The 20,660-nt window shown below is 40.3% G+C and overlaps 1 protein-coding gene across 1 annotated transcript in view; it reads left to right on the forward strand.

Annotated features, from left to right (window-relative positions):
* LOC124595195 (mitochondrial import inner membrane translocase subunit TIM14) overlaps positions 1-20,278 on the forward strand; it is a 41,554-nt gene extending 21,276 nt beyond the window's left edge. The window contains exons 2-4 of the mRNA XM_047133819.1: positions 11,328-11,459; positions 17,487-17,597; positions 19,723-20,278. Coding sequence (XP_046989775.1) covers positions 11,328-11,459; positions 17,487-17,597; positions 19,723-19,833 — 354 coding nt within the window. The 3' untranslated portion in view covers positions 19,834-20,278. The remainder of the gene's footprint in view (positions 1-11,327; positions 11,460-17,486; positions 17,598-19,722) is intronic.
* Positions 20,279-20,660: the final 382 nt, after the last annotated feature.

A 20,660-nucleotide genomic window follows, 5' to 3' on the forward strand; every position in this document is an offset into this window, starting at 1 on the left:
AAGCATTCAGAGAACTCTTGAAGAATGGCAAGTAGCTCCTTCTGTTGTTCCTTAGTGAGATTTGGTGATAGTTGAGCTAGAAGATCTTGTCTCGTAGTGGTAGCGCTAATTTCGCCCACACACTCGGCATGGGAGGTTTCTATGGCGCTCAGCTGTTCTGCATTTAACAGCTCAGTGTTTGCTATGCACATGCATCTTGGAAGGATCTGCGGTTCTCGGCGACAGTTAACTATAAACAATTAACCGAATCTGTTCTTAAATGAGACGACAGAGGCTTGGATGACCAAGTTATTCTCCAGTGGTATGCTTCTCTTACATTTCCCTACAAGGTCCATGGGTTGATGCATGGCATGGCACATGATAGTTACCTTTCTAGTGCTGACCGCAGGAATGATCACTTCATCCAGCTCACATAGTCTCCACACACTCGGATGCGCATCTTCTTGTCCACAGTATCTCATCTCATCTATCATAATCTTTGAGTGGCCACAATCTATAATTGCCTGAGAAGCTTTCAAAAAGTCCCATCTGAGAAGGATGTCATGACTACACTCTTGTAAGATGATGAATTCTAAGGGCTGTGTATGGCCACTTATACCCACATGAATGGTACATCTTCCTGTAGGTTTTACATATTTCCCATTAGCCACCTTCAGCAGAAATGTTTTGTTGTTGATGAATGCAGTTTTCTGCAACTGGCGATGGTACTTCTCCGAATTGACTAAATATGATGCTCCAGAGTCCACAAGAGCTTGGGCTGATCGGCCATCCATGAGAATTTCAACGTATTTTTGTAGTGATGGACTGTGGAGGATTTTTCTCTTCGGTGGCCTCACCTCCAAGGAAGGTCGCACCCTTTAGTTTTCCAGGTTGCGGTGTCTAGGTGATTGGCTGGAGCTTCTAAACCGCAATGGAGACCTTGATCGGCATGTTGGGGAGCATCCTCTTCAGTGGCTAGCTTGCGGCGATGGTGACCTACGTCATCCTGCACCCACATCTTCTTGTTCGTCTTTGTCGTCCCGGAGTTGGCGTCGACTAAGATCAGTCTGCTGCCTTCTGGCGCGGACGTCATCAAATATCCGCCGCCTTTCTCGATAATAGTGCACCACATGTCCCAGTCGTCTGCAGTGGAAAAATACTGCTTGGTTATCCTGGGTCCTCCAGACGTCAGTCTTCCTTGGTGCCCAAACAGGTTCCTTGTAGGAACGTAACTCCACCTGGGTCTGGACTTTTTCATCATTTTGAGGGAAATGAAGGACGAGAGATTGGGTTCAATGTCTGTTCCATTTCCTCCCTTATGACCTCTTGAAGCATCTCGGTTTTTTGCTCACTGTGCAATCCAAGTGCCGTCCTCTTTCACTATCTGACGAACACTTGTGAAATCAGTTGCTTCCTTCATTACAGACATCGATTCGACGTTTGCAAGTCATTCAAACTTCTTGCATGTAATTCTTTTTTGATGCATTGTCTCGATAAACTGGCACTATTTTATGAAGGCGTCTGCTGTCGAAACCTCCTTCAGGAGTAGGGCTTGATACATGTCCTCAGCAACACCCTTCATGAGATGTGCAACCTTATCTTTCTCCTTCATTTTAGTATCCACTATTTTACACAGCTCCAAGATGTCTTGAATGTACGATGCTGTAGTTTCTGCTGGATGCTGTGCCCTGTACTTTCATTAATCTTCAGCCTTGCACTTCTGTCGTGTGTTGCCGAAATACTTGCGCAGTTCTGCCTAGAATACTTCCCAGCTTGTGAACTTCTCCTTGTTGTTCTCATACCATTGCTTGGCAGTGCCCTCCAAGTAGAAAAATACGTTAGCCAAAGTCACGCTGTCATCCCATTTGTTAAATTTGGCCATACGCTCATATACTTTCAGCCACTTGTGTGGATCTTGGCCAACATCACCAGAGAACCTGGAAGGATGCCTCATGGGGTGGCACACAGTTGCTGTCACCGTAACGTCCTCTTCTTCTTCTAGATTGCAATCTGTTGAATATGGCTCGAACTCGGCTTTCTCGCCGCGTAAACGGTGGCTCTGTCATGGCCTGATGGGAGCCACTGTGTCGTTGATAATGTGCGCTACCACAAGTTCCAATACCCGGTGCCTCCACCAGAATAATGTCATGAAGAAGAAGGTGTACTTACCTGAATGACAAACACGAACTTCACTTAACGAAGGTTTATTCAGCACTTGCACATACAAGACGTGAATGCCTACTCCTTCTAAAATAACGCTGCATAACTAATCTGTCTCGATGCTGCTGCATGTGTGGCTGCTCGACGACTGACCCTGTCTTTCCAGATTCATTACTTATATAGCTGCCAGTTATGAAACCACAACTTCTGGGCTGCGGCACAGTGGCAGCAGAAGCGGAAGGGCATTGACCGGAAGTTTTGAATTTATCTCCGCGGCCGCCTCGTTATAACTAGAGGCGGCCTGGCGCAGCAGATAGGCAAACAGCTACAACACTTTCGAGACGAGATTTTCGCCAATATGAACAAATATTAATGAGCATTGAGCATTTATCATTACAGGGTGCCCCAGAGAGCATCCCAGGGTGCCCCAGAGAGCTAAAACACCAAGAAGAATCGCTTCTCAGCTTTTGGCAAGATCAATGTGTAGTTTTTTTAATAGATAAGGGTTAAGGATAAGGAAGGGGACTTTATTTAATTTCTGTAATAATGAGTCAGATCACCAACAAGTGCGATGTTTTTACAATTGTCAACACCTTTCACCCACACTGAGACAGATTCTGATTCATTTATTTTACGATGATTCCTGGTCCTGAGAACCAAAGGCATAGTCGACATGTAATACGATGAACCCTTATCTCTGTTGTAAACTTCACAAATCTGAAATGTCAGATAAGCGATGACATCACATGCATTGAACCCGTATGTCTGTTGTAAACTTCACGATTATGAAATGCCTGATAAGTGATGACATCACATGCGTTGAAATTATCTAGCCCTTTTACTTTATCGACTTTTGGTCCACGTACAAGGACAACGGCGACCCAGCCGTTACCATGTTCCTTCGTATCCTTGTTAGCGAGAGCGAAGTTCAAAACTGCACTGCAAAACACCGATGGCCCATGCAAGATGACTTGGGTGCCTACATAATTATTGGTAGTAATAGAAATGTTGTCAATTACTTTAAAAACTGTAAGATGCTAACGCCTACTACTCCTAAAATAAAGCGGCATAACTAATTTATCTCAATGCTGTTGCATGTGCGGCTGCTCGACGACTGATGTAGTCTTTCCAGATTCATTACTTATATAGCTGCTAGTTTTCAAACCACAACTTCAGGGCTGTGGCGCAGTGGCAGCGGAATCAGAAGGGCATTGAATGGAAGTTTTGAATTTAGCTCCGCAGCCGCCTTGTTATCGTAAAATAAATGAATTGGAATCTGTCTCTGTGTGAGTGAAAGGTGTTGACAACTGTAAAAAGATTGCACATGTTAGTGACTGACTAATTATTATAGAAATTAAATAAAGTTCCCTTCTTTATCCCTAATCCTTATCTATTAAAAAACTACACATTGATCTTGCCAAAAGCCAAGAAGCAATTTTCTTGGTGTTGTAGCTCTCTGGGGCACCCTGGGATGCTCTCTGGGGCACCCTGTAATGATAAATACTCAATGCTCATTAATATTTGTTCATATTGGCGAAAATCTTGTTTTACATGTACTGAATGAATTGCTTCCAGCCAGAACACATGGGATATAGTATATATACAGCTACAGAACATTTCAGTACAATGATTATTGACATTTGTGGATACTTCTAGAATGTACCCGAACTGAATATGGAAATTAAAATTTTACAGTCCAGGTGAGTTTTGAACTCACAACCCTCCATGCAAAAAATTATTTCTGATCTGCTTTATGAATGTGTTCCTAGTGTTTTAATTAAGTTTTCTCGAAACACGATGAGAGACTCATTGATTATTTTTGTGTTGTACACTGTTTTTTGTTTTGATCTGAATTTAAGTGATCGACATCCTGTAATGTGAAAATCTGACTAGTGTACTGCACCAAATTGAAATGTTGAGGAGATCTAAAAGGATATTTGTTTAGTATTCCAGTCAACAAAGGAAAATTAGGGGAAAAATTGTGTACTCACAAATTTTTGTACAATGGTAGGGTAGAGTGTAATGAATAACATAATTAAAATCTTGAGCAGTGAGGTGTAAGCATGGGGAAGGGGGGGAGGGGTCATTTAAAGGTCAATTTTTAATTTTTTTTTCATTGTATCGAAAACCGCATCTTCTAATGAAAATATTTTCTAGTACAAAATAAACCTGCATTAAATTTCCACAAAAAAGGCACTGTTAATTTCTTCACTAGGAGTCATAGTTCTTCATGATGGGGTGAAAAAATTTCAGGATATTAAAAACAGTGTTTTAATGTTATAAATTCTATGTATGTTGTTAAATATTTTGGGTTGAGAACAAACATTAGACCTTTGTACCACATGTGAGAGCAGTAGAACCATATTAAGGGATAAATTGTACTCTGGGGTTTTACAGGGTGAAAAGGAGCAATGGAGGTTAGAAGTACAAGGAAAAGTAGGTCACTAGATTGTGGTCATGCACGCAGAAATGCCTAGGGGGTGTTCATTTTCCACAAAGTGTTTTAACACTAAATGGAATACAGATATGAGTTACTATTAATACTAACACAAGAAACACATCTGGGCAGAATTTACGTGAACCTTTACACTTCTAGAAGGGAAATTAATTCTTGTCTTCCCATACAGCCACTATAGCATTCTTCTGGAAAAGTAACTTCCGCCACCATGAGTGCTGCTCACTTTTCATTTTGCAGACAGATGATACCCCTCCAGCATTTTCTGTCCAGTTCTCTTGTCTGAGTAGAGAAAATTACTTCAGTGAACTTGTGTTTAAATAGTGAAGTTATTTTCAGTTTATTAAGTAATATTCATATGCATTTGTTAAGTGAGATATTATGTAAAAAAGCTCAGCAGCTGCAGCTGTGGACTGCTGACCACAGTGAAGAGCTTACCCAAGTGTAACGTGCTGTCAATATGTATGTGACAATGTCGGTCTCCATTATCAGTGGCTGGAATACTTTTTCAGGCTTGAAGGTATCAAATGCATCACTCCAGCTTCAGCTTTCCCAACATCTGAGGAGGCCCTGAGGCTTATCACCAGTAAGTGATGCAAGTGCAGCAACTTTCTGGTCATCTGTTAATTAATTGCAGTCAGGCATACCCTGGACAACATCAGAGTTCAACTCAGAATGACCTGGCAGCTGATCCTTTCACACCAGAAGTATTGTTTCTGTACTTTTGACACAATAAATAAATCTGTTAATTCACCAGCAGGTGGTTACAACATGGTTACATGGCTTTACAATATGCTGTCAATGACAGACAGTAACAGTATGTCACATTTACCAATCCAATCCCTTACCTGTTTACAATTCCCAATAGGTCACTTACAACCTTAAACTTACAAATTAAGCACTTCTCAGCCATTATTTATAGATACTTATTTTCCATTAAAGATGACTTTACAACTGCAGATGAGTACTCCCTTAATAAACTGACAATAATGAAATTATTGTGACTAGTTAGATAAGAGAACTGGATGGATGTGCTGGGAGATTTAGTCTGTCTGTAAACTGAAAAGCTAGCAGCACTCTTGGTGGAGGAATTCACCTTTCACAGAAAAATGCTGCTACTATGTTATAGTATGTCTAACAAGGGAAACTCCCCATCACACCCTCCTCAGATTTAATCATAAGATTGCCCAGTGGGTAGCCTGTCAAAAACTGAACACAGATCTAGCTTGAAAACAGGAAGAAGTTGTGGTGAAGTGTGAAAAAAAAAGCAAAATAGTAATAGTGAACGGTCCAAGGTCAAAATGAGCAAGAACGAGTGCAACCTACAAGCTGTGATGTTGTGCTCAAGTGGTCACATTGTTAGGCTGCTATTGGGATTACCTGTGTTCAAAACTCATCCGTGTCATTTATTTTTTAATTTATTTTTTTCACAAAATTATGAACTGTCCATCTGGTCATTGAAATGTTTGTCCTCTCTGTCATCTGGGCAGTTGTCATACTGTACATTGATTATAAAAAGTGGTAAGAATACATTACCGTCATTACAGTGGACTGTTTTGTCTCATGGACTTGAAAATGTGATGAATAGTGAGAGCAGGCGAGATACCAAACAGATAACTGATACCAAATAGATAACTGTATGTACTGTAACTGTTCATTGCACATTTTGACATAGTTTTCACATCTTTGGAAATACCATTGTGATTGTGTTACGATGGTTTGAAAATGGGTCTCAGCCCGAAACTAGTCATCCAGTAAATAAAAAAGGTATAATTTGCAACTTTGGACTGGTTTTTCGTTCTACTGATTAACAGAAGTTGCTGACCCGCAGCTATTCCAGCTTGCTGGAAGTTCATAAAGTTGAATTAGTTTGTGATTGAGAATGGAGAATATTAAATGGGTGGATAAAGTTAAGAGTTATGGAGTAGTTGCTGGAAAGAATAAAGGAACAATTACTCCCTTAGACCTGGTTTAGAGAAGGAAAGTGGACTGAACGGAACATATAGAGCACAGAAAAGTAATTCTTATGACAGGTACCAAAGGTACAGTGGAAGGACAGAAGAAAATAGGAAGGAGAAGAATATAAATATTGGATGAAGTGAAAAGAAGAAGATAGCAGACTGCAAAGCAATTGGCCTGAAACAGAATTAAATAAAGACAGTAATAGTGTCAAGAACCTACCAATAGGTAGCCTGCATGATGATAATGATTGGTGATGATCTGCACTGTTGCTGTTCACTTTCAAAACTTTTACAATTTTTTTCATTTCCTCAATAGTGCTGGTATCTCATATGTTATCCATGGCTGCCTTTTTCAATCACATACCTTTATACTCTACTTACCATATATCTTTCAGACTATTTCCTCAGTGCCTTGAAGTGTCATTTTTTTCTTCTGTCACAAGCTTTAAGGGGTTATTTTGAGTTTTTTGTTTCTTCAGTGAATAGCTCTTGCTGTTCTTAACATTATACATGAGTCTTTGCTTTACCAAAAATAGCCAATCTGACATCTGGGATCCCCTGGCATCTGTCAGATATACTTATTTTTCAAAGGGTTCTTGAAAAGTGCATTTGCAGTGACTTAATTCATTCCCAACACAGAATTCCAATAGTTTGCACTCCCATTGTGCTTGCCCAGAGTGAAACTCTTTCATTATTTTCTGTCCCTTACCTAACAGCTGCAAATTACTCCGAAAAAAAATTCCCTCTTCTCCCCATTGCATCTCACAGAGTTGTAAAGTTTCTGTCTGTATCATTTCCAACTGTAGCTTTTGGTTTTCTAGTTTCTCACACTGCCTCAGCATTTTACATTCCATGTGCCTATCATAACTATGATTATTATTTTATGTGATAGCTTCTCCCCAGTTGCCCTTGCTTGGTGATCTGAATGAAGCACAGTTTTAGCCCTGGAGGAGATGGCTATCAAGACATTTTAGGAGAGAACAGCATGTACTAGGTAAAGAATTGTGGTGGTTTCACATTGCCTTTCACACCACAGTTGTACAGCCTTAATGTTGTCATGACAGTACGTGCAGATAGCATCTCAGTTGCTGTACCAGTCTCCTTGATTTCTGCCAAATGTGAATACTGGAGAACTGCTGTATTTCTGCATAGTGAACAAACATGAATAGAGAGGTCTGTTGATCCGCACTGTGAGGCGTATTGCTGATCTCATGGTCCCTTTCACATCACAGATTGTTGCAATCTTCACAGCCATTATCAGAGAATGAAGTAATGTTGAAGGGGTTTCATAAATTGACTACTTCATCTGTGCAGTTTGCTGCAGTCGTGCATTGCCATGAATAAAAATGAAGTCAGGGCCGAATGTACCACTGAAACACAACACACATGAGGAAGGGGTACAGTGTCACAATGATGTGGAATGGTGAGTGCAGTGTGTTCGAAGACTTGGTGGTCAGCACACCTGTGCAACATTATGCCTCCCTACACTATAACATCTGAACCACCAAAACAGTCATGTTCATCAATGTTCCTGGGTGCATTATGTGTTCTGACATTTCACCACATCCAGCATTGTTGAACAAGATTGTTTTGGTGGTCCAGGTGTTATGTTGTGGGGAGGCATAACGATGCAAGGGCATACTGACCTCCAAATGTTTTAACAAAGTGCACTCAACTGGTCGACATTATTGTGACACTATACTTATTCCTCACGTGCGTCTTACCAGAGGTGTATTTGGCCTAAACTCAGTTTTATGGATGACTATGGATGACTATGTGTGACCCCACTGAACAGCACATGTGGAAGAGTTCTTGGAACTAGTGGATATTTGTTAAATGAACTGGCCTGCTCATTCTCCAAAGTAAATCCCATTAAGCACATGTGGGTTGTGTGGAGGAGAAATATTGCAGCACATTCACATGCATGACTATCTGGCAGTTGCCAACTGTGCTGGTGGAGGAATTGAAATGCACTATCCGAAGACCTCCTTTTGTGGCCAGCATATGAGCATATGAGCATGTTGCAGAGCATGCGTTGCTGTCCATTGGGATCACACACTCTTATTAGGAACCATGTGGCACATGTTGTAATGTATAAGTGACTGCAGTGTAATTTTTGTCTTTGAATATGTCATTTCTGTTTGTCGTGCCGTGTATTTCTTTCAGTTACCTTTGGTGTTGTGCTGTGGCAGTTCTTTCTATGTATGGTCCAAGTTTTATCAAGCTTTGTTACTTGACACTGACATACCGTCTGATAGTTCCTTTTGTCCTTAACTTTTGCTCACCAGTGTAGATTAAAGGGGAGTGTTAGAGATATCAAGTGAATGCTGTCAGAGGCTGCACTGGCTCCTGGTGAGAGCAGGGAATGAAGAAAATACGAAATTAAAATAAAAGTATGGTAGCTGAAAGATAAAGGAGCAGAAATGAATAGCAGGAAATATTGATAGCTATCTTGACAAGGGAAAAGGAATGACACCAATTCAGAAGTGTAATGATAGAAGCAGAAGATAAATGTATGCAGTGGTAAATAAGAAGACTTGGAAGAAGATACCATTGTGGAAACAAAGAAAATGATGAGAAAGAAAAACAAAACTTTCTGGGAGTTTCAGAAGAATATAGACCCCTAAAAAAAGAATTAAAAACTATGATGGCAGAAGAGAAAAGAAAATGTTGGGGAGAATAGAAGAGACTCGTTGAGAGAAATTAAAAAAAAAAGGGGGGGGGGTCAAGGAAACAAACAAAGTGTTATACTGTGTAGTGCCTCGACCCGATGTTATCATGGAAGCAGAGTAGCTGGTGCCACTGCTCAGATGATCTAGAACCTCAGATTGAATCGTGCCGGACTCTGGCATATAAGCTGGCCCATGGCTGGTTAAGCCAGCACTGATGGAAGCAGTGGAGTGCACACTCTTTAAGTGTTGTTATATTGCCTATGGTGTTATTCTGGTGGACTCCATTTGGAATAGATGGAACTCTGATATGGTATGGATTGGACTTTGCCTGGGAATATGGACTTAAAAACAGCTTACACTCCTCCTTGTAGCTCCATTGTTTTACAAAGTATGGGATGATAAATATTTGAGAAAACTGTTACAAACCTAAACCCAGTAAGAATGAGATCTTTTGCAGTTTTGTATACTGGTAACTGCTGAGCAAAATTTGCTGCATTCTAACCATTTTAGGCGATCCACATAATCTTTTTTTTCCTGCTTTTCCATACATGAAGTGATATTTTTCCCTGTTACTGAAGAGCACCATGATGGAAAAAACCACTAATACTTTAACTTCAAGGTGGTTTACTATAATTATTTTATCAAAATACTATTGCATAATCACCACCACCAGTACTTAAAATAAAAACATTAGCATGTTGTTCCTAATAGATGTAACTATCATTTTTATAGTTGATTTTCTGTTTAATTTTCTCATATTTATATCGTGTGGTTGATTCAGCTATCACCAGGGGATTTCAGTTTTTATAATTTTTATTTTTTAGTTGCTGTTTTTCTATTCATTTGTGGATGAGGATCAAGTTACTATATGTGACATGCTTGATGTCAGTTGTTTGGTGGTAGCTGTAGCTGTGAGAAATTTAACACTTCACTGCCTACTTTCCACATCACCCATTAGCAAGTGCCTCCTTCAGAAGAAAAGGGGGAAGGGGATCATGCATGCAGTCTGCTAATTTAAGTGCTAAAAATATCATATTAACTGCCCCCACCAAATAGCTGCCTAAGAGATGGCCACAAACATGCACACAACAAGCAGGTTATGTTGTGTTCTGGTGAACTTCACTTCAGTTTTGCTTAAGAATAGCAACTGAAAGCAACAATGATTGAAAAGCTGGTGAGTATGACACTGTTCTTACATGTAGAGTAGATTGGAGTGTACCAGTTTGCTCTTCTATAACCCATAAAAAAAACCTGTGAGTGCTAGTGTTACAATAGATACTTCAAGCACATAATTGATGGTGGAAAAAAAAAGTCTTTGCCAAAACATATGACATCAGCCTCATGACAGGATGGTACTTCCAACAAGGCCACATCCAGCCACCTGTCCTCCCATCATTAAACACATGTGTGTAATCATATGTCTGTATATGTGACTTAAGTTTTCCTTGTATTTAGCTAACAGATCCTTTGTCATTGTAAAATGATCCTTGGATGAATAAATTACAACTAGTCCTGCTGCTGCTGCCGCCGCCGCCACTGTTCACACACAGACTACCCTGTTTTGTAGTTTGTTGTTAAGGGTTTCACAAAAATTTAAATGCTCTGTGAAGAAGGTGATAAGTGGGTTGCGCCGCGTGTGTCAATATGATAGCAGTGGGGTAGTCTGGCTATGTCTTGGCTGACTTAAAATGTCAAAAAAATATACTGTTCTTTTCACTGTAAAAATATTCATGTTTTGTTGCATATTCACTGTCACTGAACCTATAGTAATTCAAACCTCATTTTCACTGTCCCCTTTGTGCTCTGAATTTACTAGTCACTCTTCTGTCACAGTACAGGAGTATAATTTCTGGACAGTTTGATATTATTTCCATTCTGCAGGAGGGTAGATCTGTTAACAGATTTAGGTTGGAAACTTTGTATTCGGCTTACAAAATAGACTAAGATCAACTGAGTATTGAATCTGGACCTTGGGATTTGTTGCTTGTACTTATCCAGAAAGTTACACTCGTTTAGACATAAGTGTGCAATGTCAAATGGCGATGTTGTTAAACTCTTTTAAGTAAAATAAACTAGCAGCTCAATGCATCTGTTTTACAGGCTTCCACCGTTATTGTTGTGGGCCTTGGAGCAGCTGCTGTTGGTTTTCTTGGACGTCACTTGTTGAGGACTATGCCAGGAATGACGAAGAAAGTTAATGAAGCACTGAAATCATTTCCAACAATGGAATCTGTAAGTCATACTATTTTAATTGCCATCTACATTATCTTCGTTTGTAAGACGGATGTTCAGCTTCTTCAGATACTGTGGTAGTTTCATAAAGCTGTGAGTGCTGTGTTTGTTCAGGTGTAGCATGCGAGTAAGAGATTGCCTTCTGGAGGGATCATATGAAGTTTGAGTGTACTACCTATGTAAAAATTTGTGTTGAGTATTGGGATGTGCTTGAAATGTTTAGTTGATTGAATGGTGCCTTGAAAGTAAAAGGTCTAATGTGCCCCATAGTTTTTTTCTGTCATGAAAATTTTTCAATCAAGTTTTGGACTTGTTAGAAATGTTAGGATATTCTGTAACAGGTAACCTGAAAAAAGGGTGATCATCATTTGTTGTAAAAAAGAGAAATTGTTTCCAAGGACCTGAAGTCAGAAAGAAGAAGACAAAATAAACATTTGATCATATAGAAAATTCAGGACCATGTGTCATGCACACCTTAAGTGTGGTGCAAGACTACTGCTGCTTCTTATCTTGAAATTCAAGGTAAACTATACACAACAGATTACTACATTCGCTATTTCGCACCTTTATTCCAGATATGGAATATGGTAACGGTTTTCATATGTCATTAAAATTCCCAGAGTCCATACACTGATTCAGAGTTGGGCTTGACCTCTTGTTAAGTTCATGAAATTAAGTAGGTTGTCATTCACTGTATTCTCCAGTATTTAACTTTAGATTTTTTTCATAAAGGCATTAGAGTTGAATATAAATTCTTTACCCACGACAAGGAATAGTAAAAGTAGCGTTCTTCTTTTAACTTTGGATCACATTTTAATTTAAATGTATTAAACATCACAGATTCTCTGTACATGTCAGGTATGTAGCAGATGATGTAAGCAAAATACATACTCCTAGAAAATGAAATGGAAAATGGCAAATCAGGAATTGCTAGACAAGAAATCCAAGGCTGTAAAAGCATTCTTTGACCTTTGGAAAGATAGATGCTGCCAAAGGGAAATTTAAAAGGCAACTGTACAAATATTAACTACTCATATGCTAAGCCTGTACTAAGCAAAGAAAGTAATGCTGGAAAGAATATGTAGAGGTTCTATATAAGGGAAGCAATCTAGAAGACAATATCATAGAAAGAGAAGAGGAAGTACATGATGATGAGATGGGAGATAGGTCTTTTACGCTTTATTAAGTTATTCTTCCAGTATCCTAAGTCGAAATAAGGCCCATGTTGTGGTATCATGTATTGATACCACCCCAAGGGCTTCATAACAACGGAATTTTCAAGTTTCCATGAGATGCTGCTAAAGGGAAATTTAAAGGGCAACTGTACAAATATTAACAGCTCATATGGCAAGCCTGTACTAAGCAAAGAAAGTAATGCTGGAAAGAATATGCCTTGAGTGCCTTCTGTCACCGCAATATAGGAGGGCCGGCAGCAGTGGCTCAGCCCACATGCACTTGGAGCCTCTCTCTCGACACCATAGTTCGTGCTGTAGTGCAGAAATCCTCATCCTAGTTGACACCGATAGGTGGACCCTATTTCTCATTGGATCATTTGTAATGAGTCTTCATTCTTTGGGGAAAAAAAAGTTAAATAAATCTTCTGTTTGTTTGGTGATAATTTCTGCACGTGTCCAGCTTCCCTTCGACAACAGTTGCCACACCACTCTGTAGCGCACCTCTTCTTACAATTGTGTATGAAGACTCAGACAACACTTGCAGTAGATGACATTACCTCAGAACCATTGAGATTGTTGGGAGAGCCAACCATGACTGAACTATTCCACCTGGTATGCAAGATACACGAAACAAGTGAAATACTCTCAGACTTAAAGAAGAATATAATAATTACTATTTCAAAGAAAGCAGGTACCAACACATGTGAATACTTACTGGGATTATTTACAGAAAAATGGAAAGACTAGTAGAAGCCAATCTCAGTGAAGATCAGTTTGGGTTTTGCAAAAATGTAGGAACAAGTGAGGCAGTGCTGACTCATCACAATCTTCTTTATGGAAACACTTCATCTCCTAATCTATGGTGGTGAAGGCTTAGCTCTGCAAGCTGTCATTTCACAATTAAATGTCTATTTCAAGTCGTCTTAAGTTGCCCTTTTGAGCATCTTGAAAAACACCAAAACTTTTTTACATATAGTATGTTTAAAGAACACATTATTCTGCTAACAGGTGCTTGGATTTGAACACTGACACTACATCTTATCTTAGAAGATAGGTTGAGGAAAAGCAAACAGGCATTTACAGTGTTTGTAGATTTAAAGAAAACTTTTGACAGTGTTGACTGGAATACACTCTGAAATTCTGAAGGTGCCAGGGATAAAATACAGATAGCAAAAAGTTATATACAACTAATACAGAAACCACAGTATGGCGTGCCCAGCCGTCTGCCACTTGCCCCTCTACCTACACTCCCAGCTAGCCCTCAGATGGCTCCTGACTCTCCCACAAGCTGCTAGATGCTTCCCCCCCAACCCCCTGCCTGCGTGCCACCTCTATCCATCCCTCTCCCCACCCTACCTCACCCCACACCCCCACCTCACCCCAGTGCACTCACTGTGGGCCAGGAAAGACCTGGCAGTCGACTGAGCACACTTTAGAAATGCAAGGGTCCGATTGATAAGATACACCCTGATGCATTAAGGAATCATCAGTTTGGAAATAGAGAGCAGTATGATGGTTAAAGACTGTAGAATGAGACCAACATTCAAGTACAGTAAGCAGGCTGCAGTAGCTATGCAGAGAGAAACAAGCTTGCACATTATAGCCTAGTGTGGAGAGCTGCATCAAGCCAGTCTTAGGACTGAAAATCAAAACACCACACATTAAATTATTTTCTTCGTGATGTTGCTTTTTATTTGCTATAATATAGTTAGACAATTATTGAAGATGGTGAATTTCACGGAACCTTCGGAGGCATGCGGCTCTACACACACACACACACACACACACACACCAAACGAGAAAGCGCTGGTAGATAGACACAATAAAAAACACACACACAAATTTCAAGCTTTCGCAACCCAAGGTTGCTTCATCAGGAAAGAGGGAAGGGGAGGGAGGGGAGGGAAAGACGAAAGGATGTGGGTTTTAAGGGAGAGGGTCAGGAGTCATTCCGCGTGCACGCACACACACACATGCACACACACACACTCCACATATACAGACACAGGCAGACATGTGTAAAGGTAAAGAGGTTGGGCAGAGATGTCAGTCGAAGCGGAAGTACAGAGGCAAAGATGTTGTTGAATGACAAGTGATGTACTAGGGGTGGCAACTTTAACTTAGCGGAGGTTGAGGCCTGGTGGGTAACGGGAAGAGAGAATATGTTGAAGTTGAAGTTCCCATCTCCGGAGTTCTGATAGGTTAGTGTCAGTGGGAAGTATCCAGATAACCCGGACGGTGTAACACTGTGCCAAGATGTGCTGGCCGTGCACCAAGGCATGTTTAGCCACAGGGTGATCCTCATTACCGACAAACACTGTCTGCCTGTGTCCATTTATGCGAATGGACAGTTTGTTGCTGGTCATTCCCACATAGAACGCTTCACAGTGTAGGCATGTCAATTGGTAAATCACGTGGGTGCTTTCACATGTGGTTCTGCCTTTGATCGTGTACACCTTCCGGGTCACAGGACTGGAGTAGGTGGTGGTGGGAGGGTGCATGGGACATTTTTTCCCCCGGGGGCGGTTACAAGGGTAGGAGCCAGAGGGAAGGGAGGTGGTTTGGGGATTTCATAGGGATGAACCAAGAGGTTACGAAGGTTAGGTGGATAGCGGAAAGACACTCTTCGTGGAGTGGGGAGGATTTCATGAAGGATGGATCTCATTTCAGGGCAGGATTTGAGGAAGTCGTATCCCTGCTGGAGAGCCACATTCAGAGTCTGATCCAGTCTCGGAAAGTATCCTGTCACAAGTGGGGCACTTTTGGGGTTCTTCTGTGGGAGGTTTTGGGTTTGAGGGGATGAGGAAGTGGCTCTGGTTATTTGCTTCTGTACCAAATGGGAAGGGTAGTTGCGGGATGCGAAAGCTGTTTTCAAGTTATTGGTGTAATTGTTCAGGGATTCAGGACTGGAGCAGATTCGTTTGCCACGAAGACCTAAGCTGTAGGGAAGGGACCATTTGATATGGAATGGTTGGCAGCTGTCATAATGGAGGTACTGTTGCTTGTTGGTGGGTTTGATGTGGCCTGATGTGTGAAGCTGGCCATTGAACAGATGGAGGTCAACAACAAGAAAAGTGGCATGAAATCTGGAGTAGGACCAGGTGAATCTGATGGAACCAAAGGAGTTGAGGCTGGAGAGGAAATTCTGGAGTTCTTCTTCACTGTGAATCCAGATCATGAAGATGTCATCAATAAATCTGTACAAAACTGTGGGTTGGCAGGCCTGGGTAACCAAGAAGGCTTCCTCTAAGCGACCCATAAATAGGTTGGCGTATGAGGGGGCCATCCTGGTACCCATGGCTGTTCCCTTTAATTGTTGGTATGTCTGGCCTTCAAAAGTGAAAAAGTTGAGAGTTAGGATGAAGCTGGCTAAAGTAATGAGGAAAGAGGTTTTAGGTAGGGTAGCAGGTGATCGGCGTGAAAGGAAGTGCTCCATCGCAGCGAGGCCCTGGATGTGCGGGATATTTGTGTATAAGGAAGTGGCATCAATGGTTACAAGGATGGTTTCCGGGGGTAACAGATTGGGTAAGGATTCCAGGCGTTCGAGAAAGTGGTTGGTGTCTTTGATGAAGGATGGGAGACTACATGTAATGGGTTGAAGGCACAGTGTTACACCATCCGGGTTATCTGGATACTTCCCACTGACACCAACCTATCAGAACTCCGGATATGGGAACCTGCCCTTCAATATGTTCTCTCTTCCCGTTACCCACTAGGCCTCAACCTTCTGCTAATTTCAACTTGCCGCCCCTGGTACATCACTTGTCATTCAACATCTTTGCCTCTGTACTTCCGCTTTGACTGACATCTCTGCCCAACCTCTTTGCCTTTACATATATCTGCCTGTGTCTGTATATGTGCGGATGGATGTGTGTGTGTGTGTGTGTGTGTGTGTGTGTGTGTGTGTGTGTGTGGGAGGGGGGGGGGGGCACGAGTGTATACCTGTCCTTTTCTTTCTTTCCCTCTAAGGTAAGTCTTTCTGCTCCCGGGATTGGAATGACTCCTGACCCTCTCCCTTAAAACCCACACCCTTTCGCCTTTCCCTACCCTTCCCTCTTTCCTGATGAAGCAACCTTGGGTTGCGAAAGCTTGAAATTTGTGTGTGTGTTTGTGTGTTTTGAGAGATTTAAGTGTCCTTTTTTTTTCCCCACCTGCTGTTCCAGAGCAGAATGGTAGAGAAATAGTACAAAAGTCGTTCGATGAACCCTCTGCCAAGTGCTTCAGTGTGAATCGCAGAGTAGTGATGGAGATGTAGAGTACACAAGTAGCTGAGCAACAGTATCTCTGACATCTGAGTTGTTCCACTCTTTTCTTAGTTGCTTCTTGCCACAGTTTCCTCGTAGTAACACAAAAATGCAGGTTAGATAAGAGAAAAATAAAATACACTGTAGAGGTTCATATAAAACAGTTAAGCACTATAAAATATTGTTTTGCCTGTATCGTGGCTATAAATTTAAACAAAAACAACCGAACCATGCTTTTGAATGCACTAAAATCTCTGCTGTGCCTTGTGGGCTAACACTGTTTCAAGCCTTCACAGTGGCTTTTGAAATATCTCCCAGAACATGTAACTTTTAGTTAATATCGACTTTCAAGTTTCCATTTTGTGACAGCATTGAAATTTCATGTTATTTCAATGTTTTTCTTACTCTTTTTTTCTGGTAAAGCTTCAGCAGTACATCCTGGCTGGAAACCTGATAGCTTTTCAACAACACTGTATGCAGGAGCAGTTTACATTCACATTTGCACCTTTTATTTTTATGTTTAACATTTAGGTTTTGTATATGAATGTGTTTTTAGAAAATAACTGTACTGTCTGTATGTGTAATCAACCTTCAACTTTCTTTTTCAGACCTTTGCTAACAGTAAATATTATAAAGGTGGCTTTGATCAAAAAATGACAAGAAGAGAAGCTGCTCTCATTCTAGGAGTATCACCAAATGCAAGCAAGCTAAAGATAAAGGTTGGTAGGACGGTATCAGAGAATTTAAGTGAAGCAGTAGTAGTACGGTATTTACACACATCTGCACTAATAATATTATAATATAGTCTGAACAGTACTAAAATATTTGCATGTGAATGCTCTCACTAGAATGTTGAATTTTAGCGGCAAGGCATTGCCAGATATAGTAGTTTTGATTGTAAGGCATGCTAACACATGTTCTTTGTCTGCATACATCTGAATTTTCACGTGGAGATTCTAACAGTCTAGAGCTTCAGGTTATTGGCAGATGACTGATGTTGGTACTCTTAATTTTTTGTTTGCAACTCAGTTGGTATTCCACCTTAAACAATCTTGATGTTACAGAGATATGCTGCAGTTACCATGCTTCTCCTCTTTTGAGGAAATCGTTGTAGGTTTCTTACTTTTTTTGTTATTCTACTGTTTTACATCACAAAATGCAAACATTATCACTGTTCAAGTTGTTTTCTACTTCTCTTAAGGAGTCTCTAGATGCTTGATCTTCTGTGTAAATATTTTTTTAAAATATGTAAATTTAAAATGCAAAAATAGCACCTACCTAGGAATTGTTGAGGGGTGACTGTGGTTGGTCTGGCAGTTCATGATTGAAGAAAGAAAGATTCAGTTTTGAACTTCTGGAACTCGATAAACAATTCTTTCAGTGTAAAGAAAAAGAGACACTAATAAAATTTAAACAAGTGGGGTACCATGCGAACAATAGAAGGAAACATGGGTGCAGAATATGGCAATAGGTAGTGATCAGACATAGTCAACCAGAACCTTGATTACGAGTGTGCCTGTCCTCACATTACGTACAGTCCGACATTGGACAACTGTCTCATCTGAATCCCCCACAGCTCTGGATAATGTATGATTTGACCAGCCAGCTATATGGTGCCCCATCATGAGGCCCCTTTCAAACACTGACAGGCGGCATTCTCGTCCACGTATGAGACATCTCATTGCCCTTTCAGTGTAAAGAAAAAGATAAACTAATAAAATTTAAAAAAGTGGGGTACCATGCGAACAATAGAAGTAAACATGGTGCAGAATATGGCAATAGGTAGTGATCAGACATAGTCAACCAGAACCTTGATTACGAGTGTGCCTGTCCTCACATTACGTACAGTCCAATATTGGACAACTGTCTCATCTGAATCCCCCACAGCTGTGGATATTGTATGATTTGACCAGCCAGCTATATGGCACCCCATCATGAGGCCCCTTTCAAACACTGACAGGCGGCATTCTCGTCCACGTATGAGACATCTCATTGCCCTTTCAGTGTAAAGAAAAAGATAAACTAATAAAATTTAAACAAGTGGGGCACCATGCGAACAATAGAAGTAAACATGGGTGCAGAATATGGCAATAGGTAGTGATCAGACGTAGTCAACCAGAACCTTGATTACGAGTGTGCCTGTCCTCACATTACGTACAGTCCAACATTGGACAACTGTCTCATCTGAATCCCCCACAGCTGTGGATATTGTATGATTTGACCAGCCAGCTATATGGTGCCCCATAATGAGGCCCCTTTCAAACACTGACAGGTGGCATTCTCGTTCACATATGAGCCATCTCATTGCCCTTCCTGTGATCACTCAACATCAGACACTTTTCACCCCCCCCCCCCCTTTACACACTGCCAGATATGGTAACAACACTAAACATGAGCAACTGTAATGAACTCTGGTGGCCATTCTACTATCACAGAGAATCACAACTCTAATAATTTACATGCTCGATAATGAAGTGTTTATGTGTACGAAGTTACGTTGGCATCCCAGCATGTGTTCTGGATACTTCATAATGTTTGTAGGTAGTGTATTTATAGTCCATCAAGGACTTTTCATTAATATATTGATCTGTAATGGTTGAGAGAGTCATCAGACTACAACCAGGCCACTGTAGTAGTGTGAGGATAACACTTCTTGTAACAGTGGATTATTGTTTACCATATTGCCCAACATTATGAGAAGATCCTGAAGCTATGAACACTGAGTACTGGGACTGATATGTATTTTATGTACTTGCATATAAAGTGTGTGTACCACATATGTAATACTCCTTTTGTCACTCTTCATTGATGTGTAAAATAAAATTCTGGACTTATTATTTTCAGGAAGCTCACAAGAGAATTATGGCTTTAAATCATCCAGATCGTGGTGGTTCTCCGCTTATAGCAGCTAAAATAAATGAAGCCAAAGATTTACTAGAGAGTGGAAAGTCATAAAAAAGATTAGTCTTTGTTCTTGGACATGTTATAGTTGCCTAAGTAACTGTGAAATCCTGCCTCACAACTTCTTTCATATTTCTATTTTATTTATATAAATGCTTTCTTGTATATATGTAGATAAATTATGGTGTGTGATATTGATGTATATATAAATAGAAAGAGATCTAATTTTACATTTTTATAACCATATCACAGTGCAATTTTGTATAATACCTTTCTAAGATAATAGACATAATTTGGAATTTTTTATTTGTCTGCAACACACGTTATCAAAGATTAATAGCCAAAAATCTTCATGAAGAGAACTTGTGCTAGTACCAAATCATGAATTATCAAAGTATTGAAATTTGTCTTTCTTTGATGATACTTGATGTCCTTTACAGACACAGCTCCTTACATGTTTTAATAGTATAAATAAAGTGTGAATTCTTTAAAACAGGAATTTTATTTTGTGCTATTATTTCCAGATGTCATATTGTTCTTAAGATTGCAGTAAAAACATGTAATCATTAGTAGCTTTTGTAGTTATAGTGTTATTTTTCAACTAACAACATGCCATTCCCAGGAAACTTGTCGGCAGTGACAGGCAATTAATTGTAAAATAATGTATCAGTGCTTGATCTTATTGAACACTGTAGTTATATTCAATTAAGTAGTGTTGACGGAGAATGCAGCTACTCACAGATGCTGTTAAGGAGTTTTATTTTACTGTTATGACTTTTTTGGGCTATCATGCCATCTTAACTTTGTGTGTTTTGATATATTCTACAAGGTATCCACACAGTTTGCAAAGTGCCACTAACTGCTCAAGTATTCTAATGGAG

The sequence above is a fragment of the Schistocerca americana genome, chromosome 2, assembly GCF_021461395.2.
Source record: "Schistocerca americana isolate TAMUIC-IGC-003095 chromosome 2, iqSchAmer2.1, whole genome shotgun sequence".
NCBI lineage: Eukaryota > Metazoa > Arthropoda > Insecta > Orthoptera > Acrididae > Schistocerca > Schistocerca americana.